Below are 24,868 nucleotides of genomic sequence, written 5' to 3' on the forward strand. Positions count from 1 at the left end.
ATATTTATTTTACAAATCTAATTATCCCATTCTAGAAATACTTTTCTCATGTACCCTTACATATTTTACTCAGATTTCTTAAGACAGCAACTAAATATTTGATTTTCTTTTGCTAAATAAAGTGAACTTGAAAGTCAAATGGTATAATTTCAAGTAAATATTCTGGCCAATTATGCAATACATATTTTGTATTGATCTTCTATATTAATACTTCATCTATTTAAGGATCATAATGTCTGTTACAGCAAAATGACTAAGAAATAGATTAGTAGGAATAGACAGGTATGGCTGTGTTACACAGTGAAGTAGTCAATATGTGCCCTTATGCCCACGATTGCAGTGGCTTTTTAAACATCCTATTTTTCAACAGATCTGCTGTGAATTAGAAGAATGTCAGAATCCTTGTTTGGAGCTGGATCCTCTGGAATGTGGATGTGACCAAATTCTCATTTATCATCAAGAAAATTCTTTGGTGACCTGTGATCAAATTTTTCTTCTAGTTAAAGAAGTTATAAATAGAAGGCAACCAGAAATGGTATCAAACAGTAGAACTTCTTCTACTGAAGCTGTTGCTGGAAGTGCTCCGCTTTCTCAAGGATCATCTGGTATTATGGAGTTATATGGTTCTGATGTAGAACCACAGCCCAGTTCTGCCAATTTTCTAGAAAATCCTCAAGATATAAATGGATCTATGCAAGCACACGTTGATGTTAATGTAGACCTTGTAAGTCCAGACAGTGGATTGGCTACCATTAGAAGCAGTAGGTCTTCGAAGGAGAGTTCTGTTTTCCTTAGTGATGATAGCCCTGTTGCAGAAGGTGCTGCTTCCCATCACAGTCTTCTGCCTGGCTTTGATTCCTATAGTCCTATTCCTGAAGGAGCAATAGCTGAAGAACAGAAACCTCAGTCTAGAGACAATAGTGATAATTTTGATCTTTTCAGTTTTGATCTAGCACCTGTGGTTACAGCTCTATCTGAGTCATCTTCCCATTCTGTTGATTGTTCCCCAGCAGATGACTATTTCCTTAATAGTGATTCATCAGAAGGACAACAACTCACTGTGCAGAAAGAACTTGATGAGGCAAACCTGCCAGAAAATGATAGAGCAAATTACTCAACTGACTTACTTATGACAACAAATGAGGAACACAATTTAACTGAATTTTATGAGAATCCAGGAGAAGTGTGTGAGAAAACACCAGGTTTAATCGATTTAGTTGAAGGTGATTCTTCATCAGAAATCTTGAAATCTGCTGATACAAGAATTCCACCAACTCCTATGAACAGTCTTGTAGAAACTTCACCATTAGATAATGGGCAGCCTTTATTTTTCCCACAAGATATTATTAAAAAAATTAATGACATAGATGGCACAGATTATTCTCAGTCTCGTGTTAGATATGGGAGTTGGTGGGATGGCTTTGACCTAGAGTCCAGAAATGCTGATACATGGAGTTCAAGTGAGCAGGAATCTGTATTTCAGAGCCCTGTCTTGTGGAAAGATTGTAAAGAAAGTCCCCTGCTGCGAGAACACATTGATAGAAGAGCCTCAGATTCTGTATTCCTCCAAAAACAGCCAAAGCAAATGGAATACATGAGAGCAGGTCTGTGGGATAATCAGTTTAAACAAGATAATTGGAACCGTAAGAGTCAAGAGAAAAACAGTGAACATTTACATTCGCAAACTGCTTCTTTAGAGGAGACAAAGCAAGAACTGAAGAGCTTTACTGACCTGTGGAAGGTCAGTCAGCCAACACCTGTGATGTCAGATGCATGGCATAGTGGTGAAGAGAAAAGTAGTCAGCTAGCTGAAGACTCTTACGAAGTCTGGACTAAGTTTGATGCAGAAGATATTGCTAGATGCTCAGAAAATGTATGGACCGTGCCCAAACTGGACAGAGAAAAAAAATCAGTGAATATTCCTGAGGAATGGGTCATATCAAAAACTAGTTTATCACATTCTTCAGAAATCACAGCAGATGACGAGACTGAAAATCCACCTATCCAGGTATGCCCAGAAGCCTGGGATAAAGAAAGATATTATTCAGTGGAGGAATATGGAAAATCTGAAAATACACATTCTGTTTTCAACAATATGCAGAATAATTCCAAGCTGCAAACAGAGGAAAAAAAATTATTTGGTGACCCTAAACATAGACCAAAACAATTTGAAAATACAGAGACCTGGAATACCTATGATAAAAACATCAGGAAAGAAGTAACAGAAGTGGTGGTGCCGTGGGAGGATACCTTCTTGTATAAACACTCAGAACTTACTTCATCAAACATAGGTGAAGATTTAGTTGTTTCTCCACCAGACACCAATTATTCAACATCTGATTCATATGTATCACCAACATATGTGGAAGATGAAAGAGAAAATGAGGACAAAGATTTTGAGGAAGAAATAGTTATTGATAAACTGAAAAACCCAAATTTGGCTGAGCCAAAAGTACTTGAGAAAGCAAATAAGGAACCATTATCTCATACAAGCATACCTTTTTCAAGTGCTAGAAACACAGACATCTGGAACACTCCCCTAAATAATGTCACCCAGCTGCAAGAAAGAAATGCTGAAACTGCTGCTCTTTCTGTCTCTACTAAACCTTTCCTTAATTCAGAACAAACAACTAATCAATGTTTTCCAACTGAGATATGTACCAGTGAAAATAATTTTGCTGTATCTGAAAACAGAAGAATAAGACCAGTATACAATCAAACAGTGAATGACTTATCACCTCCGCAGAACAAATTAAATATTAGACAGACTGCAGCTGAAAACGTAGAAACAGTGAGCAGTGTTCCTGTAGAAGACACAGATACATCTACGCCAACTTCAGATGCTGGGAATGGTCTGGATCTGAAAATACATGACATAGAGAGTGAGATACTTAGTGAGAAGGCAGCACAAAACACTGCTGATGTTGATGAAAAACTGGCAAGTCAGGATTCAGTGCAGCAGCTGAACTCACGGAGTTTACAGAGTGGGCCGGGTTGTGAGGAAGGCTGGGACAAGGGCATTATCATCTCTCAGGAAGGAAAAGGGGAATATAAGAGAACAGATGAGACAAGTGGACAGCAAACCATTAGTGACATTTGTAATAAACCAGTGCAAGAATACGGTGAATACTCATATAACACAGATTCAGAAGAAAACAGGTCAATGACAGAAGTTCCCAGCTCCACACAAAAAATGAGGAATAGTATTAATTTGGAAGCATTAGTCACAGAGAATGAGTCATTTTCCAATCAAAGTAATCCAATTAGTCAGGCAGAAAGGAAAGACTTGTCGCAGAATAATGTAGAATCTTCTTCAAGTGCTTCTGAGGAAGGCAGAAATTATGAATCTTTTGATGACTCCAGACCACAAAATTACAATTACAGTGAAACTTCACAGCTGCTTTCTGAAAAAGCTGAAAAGAAGACTACAGGGATAGAGGATGCAACAAGTCCTGAGATGGAAATTATCTCTGGAAGTTCTGATAAGGGTAGTGATAATCCTGAAAGTATTTCTTCTAAAATGCCCCAAAGCTCAGGCATCTGGAATGGCTCTGAAAAGAGCAGTTGCCCAGCCACACCAATTCATTTGATGAATGAACCACAAGAAGTGCTGGGAGAAGCGAATGAGGGCTTACATCAAGTGGTTCCGAACTATCCAGGCATTTCTAATTCTGAGTTAGTATCTTTCAAAAATAGCTCTGAACTGAACAGGACTCATGAAAAGTCTTTCATAGATGAGTTCAAGATGAGTCCTTCTTCTGGATATGTCAGTGTTCCTGACATTACAGATATGTCCATGGTAGAAAATTCATTTTCGCATGAGATAGGTTCTGGGAGAAACGAAGGCTCTGAAAATTTAGAACCTGCTAATAATGAAATCCCTGAAAATTTAGACCCTGCTACTAGTGGAGATCCGTGTGTACTGCTTAATGACAGTTTTCCCCAATCTGCTTGGAATTCACAGCCACATGAAGATTTGCAGTCTTCTGGAACAAGTCCTGAGGTGAGTGAAGTCCTTGAAATGGCAAACACCACAAGTAGCTTTTCAAAGGATATACAGATCAGAAGTTATTTGGAAGAAGATAATGTGTGGAGTGATTCAATACATGATTATGCACAGTCAAGTGGGACAAGTCCTGATTTAAGTGATGCATCTGTGAATGTGTGGGGAGAACTTCCAGTTGCCAGTCATCACAAAAGAAGTAGGGATACATGGAATATTAAAAATAATAAAAATCTTGAAGATGCTTTTAAAAGGAAAGAATTTGGGAATGAGTATGAAGGATTTGAAACAAACACTGAGCAGAACAAAGTTCCTAAAAGCTTAGATTTTTGGAATGCCCATGTAGATGATGATACTGTATCTTCTTTATCAAGTCCTGACATAAATGAGGATTCAGAGAATTCAGAGGCATGTCCAGAAGTGATTAATGAAGATTCAACATCTGAAAACAAGCAGCACAAAACATCTGAAATTCGAGAGGATTATGCTCAATCCAATGCAAGAAGTCCTGAAGCAAATGAAGACAATTTAGATGTAAAAACTAAGGTGGGAGAGGAGGTCCAGGTAGGCATCTTCAAAGAAAATCCTGAAACAGTTAAAGCTAGGAAAGTATTGCAGGAGGTCTGGAGTCTAATGGAGCGTAATGAGACTCCTGAATATTTAGGTCACTGGGAAACACTTCAGAAAAAAGCTCATGTGGGTATTTTCAGTGAGAACACAGGTAGCAGTGAAAACTCGTATTTGCATCAAATGAATGAAGATCCTATGTGGACTTTTGTTACTGGTGACAAAGAACAGTGTTCTTCAAAAGCTGTAGATAGGTGGAGTGTGTCACTGGAAGCTGATTTAAGAACTGATCCGAAATCCACAGAAGGAACATTCAGTTTTCCAGATAGCAGTTCAGAATGGTGGAATTCACAACCTTGTGAAGAGAAGCAGTTGGAAGATCAGTATTCTGTTTCAAGTCTCTCTGCAACAAACCAGTTAACAAATAGTAAGAACTCCTGGGCATCACCTTCACAAGATGAAAAACTAACAGAAGCACATTTCACTAATGCAAGCAGTGGTGAAAATCAGCCTACACCCCTGTCCTGTGGTGAAAAAGGGAATGAAAGGTTAATACATCCTATGTATATTCCTGATACTCAAATAAATCAAAACACTGTACAGTTCAAACAATTTGATCCTTCTATGCTGGATAAAGAAGAAAGGGGCTTGAAAGAGCAGTTGATTCCTACAGATGAGGAAAAACGACTGACTTCACAGAATCCTTTTTCAGATGGGGAACAAGATATGCCAAATACTTCAGTTCAAGAAATCATTGTACTGGATCTGCCAAAAGACAGTGAGGGAAACGCAAGTCTCATTCCTCAAGAACAACAGCAGGACACCTGTGAAAGATTAGAAGTACACAACTCCCTGCCAGGTGCTTTCACTGTAGAAGACCTATCTTCCGAAATGACAGAGAAGTCAAGTCCAGGGTGGAGTATATTAGTTCCCCAAACAGCACTTATCCCAGATATTTTACAGGATAACACACAAGAAAATAACCAGCTGTTTTCAGTGGAACCTGACCTGTGGACTAATGCTGAGCAGATTGTCACTTTCAAAACAGATGGTGAAAATCCTGATATATTAAGTCACTGTGATCAAGACAATAGTTCAGAGGCATCAAACAGTCCTGACGTGTGCCAGAAGTATGAAGCTAAGCATGTGTCTATCCCATCTTCTCAGATTGGGGTAGACCCTGAGGACAAAGATAGTCAGCTGATTCATACATGGTCACATATGAGTGAAGGGGCAAATACTGATTCAAAGTGTCCATTAGTAACGCAGAAGGTGGAAACACAGTCTGAAATTGATAGCCCCCGGGACTATAAACAAGGAAAGACCAATGAAGCCTATCAACTAATCTCTTCTAATACTCAGGAGACTCCTGAATTTGCAATTTTGGAAGAATATAGTCTTGAAAATAAACTTGTTAACGACTCAGTTGAGTTGTCTGAAATTACCAATGAATTTTTAGAAGTGACATCCTTAGATCTGAAAGACACGTTCTGTGAAAGTTTTACTCCTGCAAGCCATCAAGGAACACCAAGCGATACAGCTCAAACAGCAACCTCGCAAATACATTTGGTTCCTGTGGATTTCACTTTACCTGACAGGGCAGAGCAAAGCTTAAAAGAAATTAGTGCCTTGGCTGAAGTTGGAAAATATTCTGATATTGACCATACAGCAGTAACTAGCGATGAGCTAGATGTATCAGAAGAATGTGTGGATGAATCAGAGGCAGGGATAGAACATAACATCGGGAACAGATCAGTGACTAATGTCCTGGCAAGCACATGTGGTGGAATGAACATACTGGCAGTAGTAGGCAGTGAAGCAGCAGAAGGAGAATCACAGGACAAACAGATACTCTTTCCCAAATCATTTCTGCCTGGTGGTAATGAAAGCCATGAATCTGAATCAGATAATCAACTTGTTGATGACACAGCAAAAGAATCTGAAGGTGCAATTGAAAATTATGTTCCTGTGTTTAAGGAGATGCCCAGTGACCAATCACCAGTGGTGCATACTCCACCATCCTGTGTGTTTTTTGACACTGAACCTTTTGGCATCAGAGAGTGTACAAAGGATGAGCTCTTGTTAGAGCAGACATTTTGTGACAGTGTTTCTTTGAAAAAACCATTACCACTGCCAACTCCTTTGCAAGGTGCACAAGGCATCCTCATGACCAAAGACAGCAGCATTAAAGATCAGGTGCCTAAAACATCCACAGAGTGCCTTCAGGAAAATCACACCTTAGTACCTTCACTCTCTGTGTCTGAAGTTACTCTAGGAGCCTCTGAGATTTCGACAAGAAAATCTGAAACAGAAACCACTGATCTCGACTCACCGCCAGGTGGAGATAAAAGATCACCTGATGGTAAGAAAACCAGCTTTCCAAAGCGCGTTCATAAAACAAAGAAAGAAGGAAGTGGCTGGTGTATTACTGCTGAATGATGAGGCTTTGGGGGAAGTTTGTAGTTTGTGTGTCTCCCTGATGTACAAAACTCTGTACTTTGGGAAGACTTCTAGCATCACCCTTCTAGAAAGTTTTAAAGCTTTTAAACATTGAAGTAGGAACATTATTTCTGTTCTTTGTACAGGGCCTAGCGTATGGGAGACTGAATTGTTTGTCCCTTAGGAATGATTGCAGTGTTAATGTATAATCTTTAACAATAATGATGGTGATGATGATGTTATAAAATTTAAATACACATTAACAGAGCAAAGCAAACTAAAAAGAGCTTTATCTCACTGTACTGATTTAAAGAAATCATGATGACTGAAACAGTAGTTCAAAAACTAAAAGGAGTTTCTGTTTGCCTGTTCTTTTAGAAGCTGGCACCGACTTCCTACTTTGTAGGGAGAATAAGCTGAGAAATTCCTCTGAGAGCCCTGAACTGAAAAGTATGGAGGGTAAGGAAGATATGAAGATGCAAGTACACCAAGACCCAGCTTCACTGGAGATGGATTACATCCTTGTTACTGAGGAAGAAAATATACCTTCAAGGAAGGATACGCTTGAAAGAAACAGAAGTGATTTTGCATTTCAAGAAGCTGATGTAGCTGAACAAACAAAATCTCATGAAGACTTTTCGCCGGGCTCCTTGGATACCTTTCAGCCAATCTCCATTGCAGATGAAAGAGAAGATCACTCTGTTTGTGGGACTGAATGGGACTCTCTTCACTTAGAAGAGAAAACTTACTCTGTTGTGCCTCAAAAGCTGGATGATGAAAGAAGATCACGGGAAAGCTGTGGGCAAGATGAGGAATGGATTATATTGGGCCAAAAGGAAGTCAGTGACATATCACCTGAAAAAATTTCTGCCGAGTCAGACATGCCAAAAACAGGGTCTGCACATTCTGGTGAAGAACTGGCAGCTATTGTAACACAGGAATGGATTCTTGACACTCAGGCAGAATTTCAGGTAGAAACTCCCCTTCAGAAATCTTCTGAACATGAGGGCTGTTCTCCTTCAGAAAACCTGACTACTGAGGATGAGAGTTTGGGCATCACAGGAACATGTGTATTGCAGGTGGTTGGTGGTGATGGTGGATGGGAAGCAAATTATCAACAGGTGCTCAGAAATAACATAGCAACAGAACAAGAAATGGAGAAGGAAATGGTGCTTCTCAACATTGAAAGAGAACGGAGTCAAAAATCAGGGTAAGGAAAAACCAACCTGTTTCCATTCAAGAGTTTTCTGTTCACTTGTTATCAATATTATTGAGGTGCATGACGTTATGAACAGATGACAAGGACTTTCAAGTCTGAAGTACTAATTATATTTACATAATTTAACTATCACTGTATTCCTCCCTTTATAAAAATAGAGTCTTGGTTCTTGGTTGCTTGATATGAGCCAAATTAAGATTGTTTTGCAATGCAGAAATTTTGTAAAGCCACTTCCTTGCAGGAAGAAGTCCATCTTCCTTTTGTGAAGTGCCACAGACTTCATAACCTACTATTATATCTGAAACAAATGTGGTGAGGGAACACAGACCAAAACCGTACTGATGGTATTGACAGTGCAGATACAATGCCAGTGATGAGATTGTGGAGGGATTGAAGTGAAGTATTCTTTCTGCCTAACGCAAAATTGCTGGAAAGGAAGATAGGAGGGAGCCAAGCCCCAGAGTCAGAAGAAGATGCTGCTTGTAGAGGAAAGATGATTACGATCTTGGTAATTACTGCCAATCTGTAGTCAGGCACAGCAGTATTTCTGCCTGTTTGGACTGGACTGGTAGTTGAGGCAGTTTGAGTGTATTTGCACCTGCCTTTGGGTGGAAGTGCAGCCTCTATGCTGACTGCATTACTGCTTCTGGCTGTCTCTCTGCTGTGTCACCAGATGGAGAGAGAGATGCCCCTCTCGACTCCATTTACTGTAGCATTTTGGAGAATGTGCTTCTGTTGTTGACTCCTTCTACAGCCAAGAGGTTGTAACTTCTATAGTGGACTTCTAGGGTAGCCCCAGAGATGCAAGTGTGGAAGTCTGACCGCATTTCTCCTGGGCATCTGCTACTGACATGCTGCAGTTTTATGAAGAGGAACCTAGCATTGCATTTATACAGTGAAATTCTTGGGAGCAGGAAAAGAAACTTCCCAGTACAAATAAAATTAGGGGTTTCACTCCTTTGTACTTGTTACTCCTTTCAAATTGCACTTACCCAAAAGAACATACATGGTTTGAAATATGTGGAAACACGCTGTCTGTGTGAAATGCAAGACTGATTTTTTACTTTTCTCCAAGTTTCTTCCAAGCACTTGGCAGTTCAGTGTAGAATACCTTCACAACTTTTATTATCAGGTTTTAATAGGCTTACAAGTTATTTTAGACTTGACTTTTTGAAACTTTCACTAACCATTTTGCAATTTTAGCAGTAGGCTTTTTTTCCTTTAGAGGTGGCATGCCTGTGAACGATAGTATAACCCTGATAACAGCATGTACAAATAATCTGATAGAAAATCACAGCTTTTTGCTACCCACCTCTCCACTCCAAACAGTTCGCATTTTATTAAGATTTGTGGAATGAATAGTTCAATAGCTGTGATTTATCTTCTGCCAGATGTTAAAATACCTCCCCTCTAAACATTTTCACACATTTTTCAGAGTGTATTGTTATCACAAGATCAGACACTGTTATAGCTGAGCTATTTTTAATATGTGGTAAGTGCTGGCTTCATCCTAAACAGAAACCCCAGTCTCAGAAACTCTGAAATATAATTAAGTTGCATGCAGGCTTAAACTTAAGCACCTGTGTAGGACTTCAGGTGTTCTTGACAAGATTGCCCTCACATACTGTTCCTGCTGAAATCACTTCAATCCAAATAGACAGACAGCAATGAGGAGAACATGAAATGAGAGGGACTCTGTTTTGGTAAGGCAGTGGCAGCTTTTATTGATGCAGGTTAGCATTTACTGCTCTTAAGAAAGAGGCAGATCTTCAGAAGGGTTAGCAGAAGATGAGGACTCTGCAGTTCTGTACAGTCTGAAGTAAACCAAATGCTGAGTGCTTGACCTTGAAACTATCAAAAGTAGAGCTGATAGGCATAGCATTTCTGTAGTATCCAATCCTCCAAGCTTCCATTCCAGAACAAAAAGTAGAAATTTTGAAATTTTCTACAAAAGAGAAATCTGGAAGAAGGAAAACAAGCAAAATGTCCAAGCAGTTGTTTTGCATCCATGTTATTGTGTGGAAGGGTGTCTTGGGCTTGTGAATCTGGAAAAAAATAGGTTTTTGATTTTAAGGTGATTTGCTTGTTAGGACTAGTCCACACCCTGGAAGTCATCTTCCTCCATATCTCTGCAACATTTCACTGGAAGTTCATCAAAACCAACTAGTTTCAATGAACAAATCTGGTTTTTGACAAACCAGTAATTCCTAGTGAAATTTTTTAAAGCAAAAAATGCTTACAACCTGTTCTCAGAATAAATGGTGATTAGGATGGGGAAAAGAAAAGGTTGTTTAGAGGTGCTGGGTAGTTTCAGGCTTGCAAATATGACATGAAAAAAACAGCTGTCAACTCCTCTATCTCCCATAAAGCACTTTAAATTAAAAGCAACCAGATGTTGACTCTGCTTAAGTCACACTGGTTAATTACATGTGGATAGGATCCTAGGGTTTGACTTGTCATTCTTACATGCCCATGATGTTCTCAGAGAGGAACAGAAAACTGGTCTAGATATCTGATTTTAAATTATTTTTATAAATTAGCACAGGGGAGTTCAGGTAACTTTGAAACAGTAAAACTCTTCATTAGATACCTCAAGAAGACAATCTGATTTTTAAACTTACACTCAAAAAATCATTAGTATGGCCATGGATTTATAGGGGGTTTTAACGTCTTATTGCTATGAATTGTTAGATCCACTTTGAGAAGAACTCTGCTGTTCTTTAGGAATTTCTGTAAGTCTCCAAAGTAAAAACTTGAATCTTGTACACAGTAGTAGTTTGCATTGGTGTTTTACATGTAAGTACATTCATTATTCTTAGCATATTCTCTTAGACTGATCCCCACCTTAAAGTCCAAAACTGGACCATGTTAATATAAGAGTGTTTTCAGTGAAAACTTAAATGCTTGATGGAATATGGTGCATCCTGCAAGGAAAAGATACTGTAGTTCTCGTTATAGAATATATATATATATGGTCACTCTAGCTTCCACTGCTAGGATTTTTTTCTTATCTGACTCAGAAGTTATTTGATACTTGTTTAATACCAAATGCTTTTTCAGTGGATAGCAGCGGCTATTTCTGTCTTTAACACTAGTGATGCTGGAGCCCAGACACATAAAGAAAAGCAAGGAAGTTATTCAGCATCCCCATTAACAATTATTTATGGAAGCACAGAACCAGTAAAATCTACTTTCCTTTATGTTTATGTTTTGTTGTTAGGCTTTTTTGTGATAAGGTGTGAAAACCAACATAAGTTTTTTCCACCATTTTAATCTTATTAAAAATATTGCTCTTGTATGCAGTTTTCATATCTAATAGAGATTGCTTTTATGGTGCTGTTTTTTTGTTTTTGTTTCCTCTGTGCTTGGTAGCTGAATAAACTTGTAATAAGATTATGTCTTTAATCAGTTAGATAATGACTTTGAACTCTTTAGGGGATAGCGGAGACACATGCACATGTCCCTATGCATGCCCACAGTGTGATCATGGAGGCCTTCATTCCTTTGAAACCAAAGCAAACACACAAAAAATATTATGGTAGAAAGAATAAAATACATACAGGAGTAATTATTTCTAGATTATATGCCAGTCTCATTAAATCTCTTGCATAAACAGCTGAAGAAACAGCGACTGATATGGTAGAAGTGTGTAGTTAGAAATGCTTTCTAATGCATTTTGTTGGCAGTTTTAAAAACAAAAGTTCCTTCTTAAAACATTCCTCAGTGTGCAGCTTTTAAGTCTGAAATTAACTGCTCTTCTTAGCCTGTAGCAGGAACCCCTTTCCGCAGAACAAGGCTAGAGTCAAGACACACACCAATATGGTTAACAGTCATGCTCCTGGGGTTCAAAATATGCATCCTCGCCCTCTGTGTTAGCTGACAAAGTTTAAAACAATGTGATACAGCAGAACTACCAGCCAATGAAAGGTTAGCACAGAAACACTGGTGCTGTCATGTAAGAGAAGAAACTAAGGCTTTTCTCTTGTTCTTACTGCAGTAGAGTTTCTGGGTGGTCTGATGGTGCTAGTCATCAGGCTCTGAGTCTGCCAAAGATTTACATGTTTTAAGTAGGCTTTGGTAGAACTGAACCAAAGTCTAAGTAACTGATACTCAGCTCTCAGAAGTGTACTTCTGTCTGAATTCTTGTACTTCTGAAAGGCCATAATTTTGATTCAGGAAAGTTTCTTGCATTCTTCACTAAATGCGAGTCTTCCCTTGACTGAATGGTCTATTTCCCATCATGCTTGGAAAAATTAAGCTCAGAATATTAAGCACCCTTGTTATGACTGAATAGCTGTGCCCTGAGCATGGATTATGTTCTCTGCTCATTTTTTTGTTTTGTCAAATACTTTTGCTTTATGCAATTAAGTTTGTGTTCCAAACCTGTAATACCATCTCTGTGCTAGTGGTTTTAGAATTGACTCCTAAATCTGGGGCTTTCTCTAATATAGCCTTTACTTCTCACAAGGAAGCTTTCTTTGTGGTCTGCTGGTTGTTGTTTCATATACCCCTTAGCAGGGTATAGAAATCAGGTTCCTTATTTTTAGGTATGTACTTTACCTTCATATATTTATGTGTGACACAAACATAAGCTTCTATAGGTATGTCGGTGATAAAAGGAAAACTAGGGGAAATGTGGGCTTTCTCCAGAAGGAAACGGGAGACCTGGTTACCTGAAACATAGAGAAGGCTGAGGTACTCAGTGACTTTTTTGCCTGTCTTCACTGGCAAGTGCTTCAGCCACACCATGCAAGTCACAGAAGGCAAGGCAGGGACTGGGAGAATGAAGAACTGTAGTATCTTCTCCACTGTAGGAAAAGATCAGGTTTGAGACCATCTAAGGAACCTGAAGGTGCACAATTCCATGGGACCTGATGAGATGAATCCACAGGTCCTGAAGGAACTGGCAGATGAGTGGCTAAGCCACTGTCCATCAAATTTGAGAAGTCATGGCAGTCTGGTGAAGTTCCCACTGACTGGAAAAGGGGAAACATAACCCTCATTTTTAATAAGGGGAAAAAAACCCCAGGGAACTACAGGCCAGTCAGTCTCACCTCTATGCCCAGCAAGATCATGGAGTGGATCCTACTGGAAACTATGCTAGGGCACATGGACAATAAGGAAGTGACTGGTGACAGCCAGCATGGCTTCACTAAGGGCAAATCCTGCCTGACAGATTTGGCAGCCTTTTATGACAGGGTTACAGTGTTGGTGGATAAGGGAAAAGCAACAGACATCATCTGCCTGGACTGGTGCAAAGCATTTGACACTGTCCCACATGACATCCTTGTCTCTGAATTGGAGAGACATGGATTTGATGGATGGACCACTCAGTGGATAAGGAATTGACTGGGTGGTTGCACTCCAAGAGTTGTGGTCAACAGCTCGATGTCCAAGTGGAGACCACTGATGAGTGGCATTTCTCAGGGGACAGTATTGGGACCAGTGCTGTCTAACATCTTTGTTGGTCACATGGACAGTGGGATTGAGTGCCCCCTCAGCACACTTGCCAATGACACCAAGCTGTGTGGTGTGTTCAACACACTGGAGGGAAGGGATGTGCCATCCAGAGGGACCTTGACAGACTTGAGAGATGGGCCCATGCAAACCTCATGAAGTTCAGTAAGGCCAAGTGCAAGGTCCTGCACATGGGTGAAGCAATCCCAAGCACAGATACAGGTTGGGCGATGAGTGGATTGAGAGCAGCCCTGCGGAGAAGGACTTGGGATTGTTGGTTAACAAGATCAACATTACCTGTTAGTGTGAGCTTGCAGCCCAGAAAGTGAACTGTCTTGATGGTCTGCAACTGGTCTGCATCAAGAGAAGTGTGACCAGCAGGTTGAGAGAGGTGATTCTTCCCCTCTACTCCACTCTTGTGAGACCCCACCTGGAGTACTGTGTCCAGCTCTGGGGCCCCCAACATAAGGGGTATAGACCTGTGGGAGTGAGTCCATAGAAGGGCCATGAAGATGATCAGAGGGCTGGAGCACCTCTCCTGTGAGGACAGACTCTTCAGCCTGGAGAAGGCCCCAGGGAGACTTTATAGCAGCCTTCCAGTACCTAAAGGGGGCCTACAGGAAAGCTGAAGAGGGACTTTTTACAAGGCTGTGTAGTGATAGGACATAGGGGTAATGGTTTTAAACTGAAAGAGGACAGATTTAGATTGGATATAAGGAAGAAATGCTTTACTAGGACAGTGGTGGCACACTTGCCCAGAGAAGCTGTGGCTGCCTCCTCCCTGGCAGTGTTCAGGGCCAGGTTGGATGAGGCTTTGAGAAACCTGACCTAGTGGAAGGTGTCCCTGCCCATATCACAGGGGGGTTGGAACTAGATGATCTTTAAGGTCCCTTCCAACCCAAACCATTCTATGATCTCTCAAGAATACTGAAACTCATCTTTTATACTTGGACAGATGATGGGGACATCCCAACCAATGAACAATTGGATTGGTCCAAAGTTCATGGAGGCATTTACTTGGTAACTGCCTTATAAGCCCTTTTTTGAATCCACAGTTTATTCACATGTCCTTGTTTAGAAAAAAAAATGAAGCTCATCTTTCATACTGTGCTGAAGTTGGTTCCTTTATCAATGAAGTAAGTGTCAGTAAAGGATGGCGTTTGCATTATTTTCTGCTTTAATCCACAAAGTCTCTGTCACTTTGTCTAAGCAAATTGACTGTTTTGTAGAAGAGTGAATTAAAGTTTTGAAACAGAAAGCATAATCAAAAATGAGAATGAAGAAGTGTATTAAAATGTTGCTATCTGCTTCTTACTGTTCCCTTCATCCTAATGTCAACAATAATAACTCTCCAGGCTGTTCTGGTGGATTTTAAGAAAGTCTGTGACCGGTGGTAAAGCTCTTCCCTCTGGTTGGCTTTTTGTTCTGCAAGAAGATGCAGCAGAAAGAGAAGAAAAGTATGAGGATGCTTGCTAGCATTAAAGCACTAAAGAAAATACATAAACCTCTCTAAGTAATATATGAACACCAGCAATAATAAACCCTAGAGGTTTCTTTGGCCTCAAAAAAGTTGAGAAAGAATTGATAGCACACTATTAATGTCAGTCTTTCCAGAAAGAAAATAGCTTTTTATATAGCTTTCCATATGTGAACAACTGAGAGTGACTACATTTAAAAAAGAAGAATTCATGGGGCACTGCATGAATGTTGGATAGGCAGGATAACATACTCTGCTTTCTGCTGTGGCTGGAGGTGTGCCAGCAGTAAAACTTATGAAGACTGGAAGTAATTTTCTTCCTGATGGAAGCTGTCCTGTCTTACAGCTGTGTAAAGCTTGACAGTGAGTGGTCAGGAGGCAGAGGGAGAACACTGCAGATGACTATGCTAGCTTTGACCTACACGCACAGAGTATGTTAGTGGTTGTATATACCAGATTATTCTTGCTCTTACCTTTGCTGTAGGGAAGGATTATCCTTTTCCTTAGCAGGGAATGTTAGAAGGAGCTAAAGGAAATACTATGGAAATGGACTTCAGGAGTAAGTAGTGAGAGGAGTGGAGACAAAGACACTGATGTTTGGAAGGTTTAGGGGAGAGCTTGGAAAACTGGTGGCAAAACTGGGCAGAAGAAAGTTTCCTTTGAACAACTGCCAAGATTTATTTAACACACTGGAATAAAGCTTCCACAAAATAAAGCTTCATTTATCTTTGTGAGAACGTGTTTGCAGGGAAGCAGGAATCAGTCTTTTCTGCTCACTTGTAACATTTTTGAAAAGGTAGTTCTTCCACTGCCTCTGTCCAAAATCTCTCTGACCACTGCTATACAGCTGGCTATTACAATTGCCTGGTACTGTAAGCAATCCAGTAAATTTTTAATAGAGAAGCCTGTTTTCATCATATTGCCCGTGCTTGGCAGTGAATAATGAAATACAATGAAAGAAAAATCTGTGACTGTTTAAAGATTAAGAAGAGACCTGTGAGACTACTCTGCTATCTCTGTGATTTAGTCAAATGCACATCATGTATCTTAAAGCCATTAATGATTCAAGTCAAATATCAGTATCCAGTACTGAACTGAAATACTGACAGAATAGAACCAGGGGAAACATTCTCATTGACTCCAGTGGACCAGTGGTTTCACCCACTATTTTCTCAAAATGTCTCTTCTATCACCCCAAAACTAGGATAAGGCAATGAATTAGGGAGCCCAGGTTTGCTTCTTGATTTAACCGTCAGAGCAGGCTGCTATATACAGGAAGACTAAAGTACTGAAAATCCGGTATAAATTTAAGAGGTCACATTCTGCAAAGTAACCTTTACTTCCTTTTGGATGCCTCTGTTTCATTTTTCCCTTGCATCCCTATGGGGCTGTCATCTTTCACTCCTGTCAAGGTTGTTTATTAGTTGGCCAGATTTGCTGGAAAGCAATTTCAGGCACTCTGGGGACCAGGCATGCTGCTTCAGCGGTGCTTCCAGCTCCTACTGAACTTGGAATTGAACTCTCGTTTCCCACTTCACAGCACAAAGCTTGACAATTTACCAAACACAAGGAGCATGCTTTAATGGTTAAAAAAAAAACACATAAGGAAAGAAGCAACAACTGAGAAAGTTGCTTGGTAGGAACATGCATGTAAATGAAGGTTAATGCCTTGTAACTAAAGTAAAAGAGCAAATTGAAACAAAATGTTTAGATTGGCACCCGAAAGTACGGTTTAAGATTGCTGGCTCAGCACTTGAGATTTCAGTGTTCATCTGAGTTTAGGAATGGGAAACTATATAAGTAATGTATTTTACATTATTATATATCATATCATTATAATTATTATAGTAATATACATTATGTATTAGAAGCTCTATGCTATATATTAGCCTTTGTAAAGATGTTCCATCTGTGAAAATAGAAGAATCCCTGGGCCAGACTCAGAGCAGGGAACTTTCCAACAACATAGCCATAAATTCATTAAAACTTTTTGTTGTTGTTTTGTAATGATCTATTTTAGTGTCGCTGCTAATGCTTTTTATTGAAGTTCATGCATGGGCTTTAGTAACACCATTTCTTTCCCTCTATTTGATTGGGTCTATAAAGTGATGACAGCCATCTTATTTATCAGTTTTGGGGTGATACAGTATTTTCCATCACCATCTGGATGTTGAAAATTAATTAAAACTAAAAACCCAGTTTTCCATTGCAGAGACAGCTGTTAAACAATAGCAGCAGCCAATATGGTGATGATCCCATTTTTGTAAAAACAGCATTAATATTTACATGCCAAATACCAAGTACTTTATAAAAACCTTTTAGGAAAAAGTGAACAACACTTCAGTGACTGAAAAACAATTTTTAAAAATGAAACAAAGCTTACTATTACTCATTTGTGGTTATGAAGTTTTTCTTAAATTGTGAGACTGGGCTGAGCCACTTTAAGAAAGAGCCACTTTCTTAAAGCAAGAAGATCTGGACTATGTTAGTATGGTTTAGCAGTCACATGAAAAACACCCCCACTGTTCAAAACCCCATGGTTTACTGAGCTAATTCACTATATAATTTATTCCAATCAATGTGATCAATGACATGAGATTTCATCTTAAAGCATTAATGAGTTTGAAACTTAACCCTATTCACGTAGACCTGACTGTGACAATGAGCCCCTGTGAGCTTAGTGGGTCCCAGCAGAGCATCCTAAAATCTCAGAGATGGTCTGTGTCGTTCTGAGCATGGAGGATCAAGGCCATAGCTTCTGCCACGTTACTAATTTCATAGCTTCATCATAATCACGCTACTAATTACTTCTATTGTACATGAATACTCTATAGCTCTATTTCCTGGATACAGTTTCTGGGTGTCTGGACTTTTGATTTCAAATGAGTTAAAGATTGTCCAGTTGAAAAGGTGCTAAAAAAATATCCCTTATCACTGGAAATTTTATGTAGAGCTAGCTGACAGAAGCATTGAAGATGATGCATCTGCAGCAGTGTCCTCTTTAGAGATGTGTTTTCATATTGGTGATGATTTTTAAATTTTTTTAATGCTTGGTGTTGGTCTGCAGTTGTTTAAAATAGCGGCTGGAGACTGATTTCTTAGATTTGCAGCAGATGAGAACTTTCCCTGTAGAATTACTAATACCATGAAGAACAAGGTGGGAGCCACTGAATTTTTATTTACACTGTGCTGTAGGTGTGAGTGGAGCCGTACTGACAAATGAAAATGGCGTTAGGCCTTTGTTTGGTTTTGACTGCTTATGGCCTAGCAATTTGATGTGAAAGCATCTCCAGTTCTCACCTAAGTCATCTTCAAGGGGGCATTGCACAGTGTAAAGGGAGAAACCAGTTGAAGGTTAGGCCATCCTAGGGCCTGTTGCCTTGCAGTTTTATCCCCACGGGATTGCAGGGGAATAGGATTGAAAGCTGGTTTGCATTTGGAAAGAAACCTGTCGTTTCTAGGGACACTGCATCAAGAGGCTTTTATAAAATGGAACTGTGGCACTGCACTGCACAGGAAGAAATGTCCTTCCTTCAAGCACACCCCCAAGAAACACAGCCAAGAGCACAGGCCATGAGTATTGCCTCTTGGTAGTCGTACAGTTTGTGTTTTGAAAGTTCAGCCAGCGTTCTGAACCGGTTGTTGGTTGGGGTTTTGTTTAAATTTGCATCTGCATTCCCGTAGCTGAATTGCAAAACGAACAAATTATGTAAAGCTCGTTTGAATATGCATGTGTTCTATAAACATCAGTGCAAACAGAAATGAGGGCTGAGACAGGTTAAATCCCTAGAAACTTTTGTGTCTTACGACAAGCTTTCCTCCAGCTCTGAAATGAAACAGTGGGGAGGGTTTCACTACTACTAGCTGACACGCTGTATCAAAGTTTGGTGATGCTCTGACAAAGCTCTCCAGGGAATTAAAAAAAAAAAAAAAATAAAAAAAAAATTTCACGGCCGAAGCACATCTTTGCATTCATTTAAGCGCTCCTTTAACCAAAGCCCCGGTCGCTGCTGGTTCACACAGTCAGCTATCTGAAGGCAGGTGATCACCCTTATTTAGCAGTACCGCTAGCCACGTGACAAGAAAATGGTGGAGGATCTCTATTCCTAGTGAACTGCTACAGAAGGAGGGATGCTGAAGTGCAGCAATACAGCATCTTTATTATTTTCACAGTAGAAAGGCCTCTTCAAGTCTTTAGAAGGTAAGCGTCTCTTTACTCTTGAGAGGCTGATAATCAGGAGGTTTTCTGGTTACAGCTCTGTTGTTGCAGTTACTTTAGACAGAAAAAGGGGAAATGTTTGTCAGCATAATGCAAAGCACCCAGGATCTCCTTACTGAAAACCGGGCAGCTGTGTTTCAATTCTGTTGCAGCTCTTTATGAGAGAATCTTATGTCAGTTCAATGGGATTTCTTTTGTCTGAGAGCAGGCACAGTATCTGTAATTAGGAAACAAAACTTCACTGCACAGTCACCTAGCTCATTAGATTATTTTCAGCTTGTTTGCCTAGCTCTGAGGATACGGTGGGAAAAAAAAAGGAACAAGCATCGGGCGTTGTCAGCAGATAACTTGCTTTTAAGATTGCTTAATTACTAGCATAGTGATTGTGATAGCTCTCATTGTAACTAGACAATAGTATTGTTTTCAGGTTTTTTGCTACCAACTGAACCATATGAGTTTTGTATTCTTTGAAATTTTAAAAAAATGTTGCAGTGAACAGAATATGTAATATTTGAATGTTAACTGATCAAGGATGCAGCAATAATCTCAGTGGTAAGAGGACTGAAAAATGACTGCAGAAGTTGGTTTGTACAGGCAGTATTTCTGTTTAATTATAGAAGCTTGATGCAGCTCCATTCAGATGTTTGCTTTTCTGTATTGATGAAGGAATGAGAATGTTCTTCAGTTTTAAGTGTGGTAAGCAAATAAATGATAGTGATGTACAGAAGGCATTGAAAATGTACAGAATGTCTAAATATTAGCTACTGAGAGTAACACTGAAAGGAAATGTATGCAGGCTTGGTAGGTGTATTTAACCAGAATCAGTCTGAATATGTGGGGGACAGGCAGAGATGTCATTTCTGGACTTGCCTTTGTGCATACTCTCGGGTAGCAGAGCTGTGTTAAGAAAAGGAGGATGCTAGCAGCACTGTCAGGAGGCATTACAGCAACTGTGGGGGCCAAAACACCTTTTTTCCAAGGCTGCTGTGTTCTTCCCATTACACTCACCCATGCTCTCCACTGCTATCTCTTATTGGACAGGGGAGTACTGTGGTCTAAAATAGCCTTTTTATTCCAGCCTTTGATGAGTCTGGCTGTTATTTAACCCTGCATAAATCCAGACAATATTGTAGAAGATTCGTATAGTTAGAGACAAGTCTACTTTTTGCATAAGTTGACAACTTTAAAAACTTATATCCTGCTACAAGCAGTCTGTTGCAGTTTTGTGGTATCTCTGTAGTATTTAGCGGTAACAGGAGAGCAGTGTTATTTAACAGCTTGTAATTATCTGTAGAAACTTAAAAAAAACACGTCTTTAAGCCACAGTCTTTGTTCAGGAAAAAGATGCAGCTCTCAAGCTCATCAAGAAATAAGGTATAGGTCAGAATAGGATTTGTCAGCACATGTGAGTATTGATAAAGCTGGTTTTATGACTGTAGTGTCCTCAAGACTGGAGATACTTCCTATCAGACCCTGTACAAATATCCAGATAAATATGGTGCTGCTGCAACAATAAATGAAACTCAGGCAGAGGGAAGGATGGGAGTGACAGTCCAGTTGCTTGACAGTTTTCTTAGTCTTGGACATTGAAGGAAATGGCTTAGCTGTTACGGGATTTTACAGATTAACTTGTTCAGATATTTCTAATTAGTTCTTAACTTATCTTGTAGTTTGTGGTCTTCTCTATAGCCATTGCAACTGTGAAAAAATAGCAGTAGATCAGACTTCCTTATTTCAGGCTACCAGATGAAACCTGTCTGTGCCCTACAAGAAAAAGATCACTCTCCTTAGCAGAAAACACTGACAGCAAACTCTGAAGAGCTGTCTGATGGATACACCTTTGCCTGCTTGCCTAAAGCAGTAGAGTATGTAGGTAACCTTATCCTTGTATGATATTTGCCAAGTTACAATGTGTGAGGAGTGCTGTGGGAGGGAGGAGGAGCCCCTTCTGATCACCCCATTCCCGAACATTACTTCATCAGTGTGGCATTTCCCATCGCTTGCTCTTTCAGAGCATTTTTGCTATGTCTGATATTATCCTCTCTCCCACACTTAGGTTGGTTTTTATCTTCCTACTGCTTCTGAGGCCCTTCCAACTTAGTGACAGAGTTCTGCTTCTGAAGATAACTGGTGGCTTTCTGCACCTCCTGTCTCCTTTTGCACATGCCTTTTTAGACCTGCCTACTGCAGGGTCTGACAGTCTTTCTTGCTCTGAACACCTCCTACCAGTGCAAGCAGGCTGCAGGACTGCCTTGTTTGGTGCCAGTTTTATTGCTTCAGTAATGTATGTGCCTGTGTTAGGTGTCTCCTCTGGCTTATGGTGGGGCTTTTCCTTTGTTTTTCCCAAACTGAAAATCACCCAATATGGATGAGAATTCTTCAGTTACCAATTTACACCCATTAGGGTATTTCCATTTTGATTTGCTGGTTACAATTCCTGCTCCACATTCTGTATTTTCACTTATATGCCCCTGCTCTCTATTACATCTGAAGTTTAACATCAGTGTCTTTTTGGAGCCTCTTCTTTAGCTCAGTTGTAGCTAAGATAAGGAAAATGTAGCTGTTAGTTATTGTAGGCTTACTACAGTAGATAAAATAGGAATCTAAATTATAATAACATTGAACATCATAAGTTGTGAAATCATAGTTACGTTAACATGGAAAAGATGGAAAGATGGAAATTTGAAGGTACAGTGACACAGAAGTGAGAAGAAAAGAGAAAATGAACAAATTAACAAGATACAATATATTGAAGGAATAGAAGCTCTTTGAGAAGGATAAGGAATGAAGTCATAAATAGGACCAGAGAAGAAGCATTATGAGGGGAGGAAAAGGTAGAAGTCATACAGTATAAAAAAAACAGTTGCCATGTATCATTTCCTGTCTATCAGCAGATTATAAATTATGCAGAGGCTGAGCTTGAAATCAAAGGAATGCTAGAAAAATCCTAATGCTTTAATGAACAGACCAATAAAAGTGCTATGAATGTATACATCTTGATGTAAAGCGAGTGGTTACAATTAGCAGCTCTGAAGCTCCCTAAACACATTTTATGATGTGAGCAAGACAGAATTCACCTGTTGTTATATTCTTTGTTATGACATTTGATTCCAGCTAGTATAGCATGGTAATAAGTATCACCATCATTGTCAGCATTCATACATGCAGAGAAACAAATCCATTCAGCAATGCAAAAAGTTGACAGTATTACAGAAGATCCAAGTAGAAAACAGGAAATAAGCCAGAAGTTTGCTCAGTTGCAGACCTCCTAGCTATTACTAATGGTTAAAACCAGCCGAAGGCATTTCAGACGTCTGCATTTGGAAGCAAATGTGCTTGATAAGGTGTGGACTGTAATAACAGGTGGAGGGGAGTTCTCAGAGCTCCACTGAAGAATCTTAGTTGGACGTAAAATATAGAACTTCCTAAAGGGTGTTTTGCTTCTGATCCTGCAACCTCTACCCCATTAACTACTCTCAGGGCTTTAGCGTACTTCCTGGAAGTGCAGATGGCTGCACTGGGTATAAGGTGCATGCTGCTTTTTCAAGTGCTTGTTTGTGTGCCAGTTGCATCATTTGAAGCTGCAGATATTCTGATGAATGGCCTTGACAGTACAGTGTGGCAGGAAAATGGTCACTGAGAATCACACATGCTGGAAGGTTTTAAAGTGAGGAAAACTAAAACTGTGTTTTCTCAAGGAATAATTAATTGCTCAATGAAAGTGGAATGAGGGAATCAGGTCCCAGATCTGTGATTAGGCCTGGCATTTTAGTAAATTTTTAGAAATACAATTTTCAAACAAAATGTATTTGCAGATTATACTTAAGGATCTTTTAGATCGGATTGATATAGTCCCTGCTTTTTCTTCTGGCATTATCTTGTTACTGTGCATTTGTAGTGTTTGTTCAACAGTGGTTGTTGATTAACAGATCATCTAGATGTTATTTGTAGAATATTAACATTTATTAAGAGCAGAGAGATCAGATACGTTTATACAAGCCTTCTAAATGCTAATACCACTGTGAACCTACATAGCTTGTTGCCAGACCTTGTGATCTTCCAACACTGACGGAGGAGCACCCATCACACAGGCTCCCCAAGTTTGTGTTGTTAATTCCAGTAATTTTCCACTGGCTCACTAAAGATTAAGCAGCGTTGAGCTAGCCACATAAAGGAGGACAGCCCTGCTCTGAGGGCAAGATTATGTGGTGGTATGCAAATGTAATGACAAAGCAGGGCAGTAGATGCCAAGTGGTATATTATTTCTACCTTAGAGCTTGTTGCTCTCTACCTGCTTTTGCATACAAAATATTGAGTTAAGAGAGTATTATTGAAATGGTAATACTATGAAATGCCTAGGAGATTCTACACTCCACTATAGAAAGTATAGTTGAAGACAGAGATATTTTGTGAGTACAGTCAGATAACATTGCCACAAAGAATTGTTTCCTGTCCGTGACCATGACATGAAGTTATGTGGTGCAGGGCAGGTCACTAGGAGTCAACAGCTGCTTGAATAACACAAGTCCTTCTTCAGTGACCCCTGTCTGATTTTTTTGTTTTCTCGATGCCAAAGTGAAGCCACTGGGGTCTGACTATACCAGTCTTTTTCAGTGGCAGCTGGTTATGAGAATCAGTAGTGACATATAAAAGATGCTATAAAGAATTCAGAAAAAAAAATCAAAGGTTATTGGGATCACATATCAGGAACTCACAATTAATGGACACTCTCAAAGTTAATTTCTCTTCTGTAACAGTGAATAATTCCTTATCTTTGAGTCACACTGCTGTTGCTCAAAGAATGTTAAATAATGTTTGGAAATGCCCAATACTCAGATGATAGCAGCTCTGAAAAGCCCTAGAAAGGACTGATTGTGAGCAGTGGAGCAGTGTTTGAATGGTGCACAGTTAGTAATGCTTGGGACTGCAGAAAGGTCAAGGTAAGTTATTAGTTGTTCATTGGATTGCACTCTTTCCTGTGCCGTCCTATGGCCTGCTGGTGACAAACCTCTAGGAAGAGACTTTTGGGAACTCTGGGATCTGCTGCAAGCAGCATCAGCCTTGCTTACAATCCTAAGAATCATTTGAATAAGACTTCTAGGTTTGAGACTTAAGTCCAATTTCCCTCATTCTATGTTGAGATGCCTTTTTATTTCATGTGGCTGGAAGTCATAGATAATTGAAGAAGCTTGGAGCCCTGGATTCCTTCCATAAGCCTTCCTCATCCATGGGCATATGCATAAGGTTGCTGAAATAGCCTAGTGAATCCCATTTATTTACTCAGATTTTGCTCATCTGTTACTCAGATTTGTCCCTTCATGTCTCTCTGCTTCCCTCCCTGGCTTTGCCTGCTTCTCTTGTGCTGTGACACAGGGAGGGATCTGGCAAGGAGTCAGGACAGACAGCCTGTGGCTGCCTAGCAGCAGCATGTGCTTAAGAATAGCAGCTTTTATTTTTTTAACAGTCTTAAACTGATAAGAGCAGACA

General features: G+C 39.7%; 1 protein-coding gene across 3 annotated transcripts in view; it reads left to right on the forward strand.

The window, feature by feature from the left end:
* PRUNE2 (prune homolog 2) overlaps positions 1–24,868 on the forward strand; it is a 155,404-nt gene that overhangs the window by 88,312 nt on the left and 42,224 nt on the right. For all 3 annotated transcript variants that reach the window (XM_026866146.1, XM_026866145.1, XM_026866147.1), the window contains exons 8-9: positions 371–6,932; positions 7,388–8,219. In XM_026866146.1, coding sequence (XP_026721947.1) covers positions 371–6,932; positions 7,388–8,219 — 7,394 coding nt within the window. The remainder of the gene's footprint in view (positions 1–370; positions 6,933–7,387; positions 8,220–24,868) is intronic.

This window comes from Athene cunicularia (genome assembly GCF_003259725.1).
Source record: "Athene cunicularia isolate RWA chromosome Z unlocalized genomic scaffold, athCun1 chrZ_part2, whole genome shotgun sequence".
Taxonomy (NCBI): Eukaryota; Metazoa; Chordata; class Aves; order Strigiformes; family Strigidae; genus Athene; species Athene cunicularia.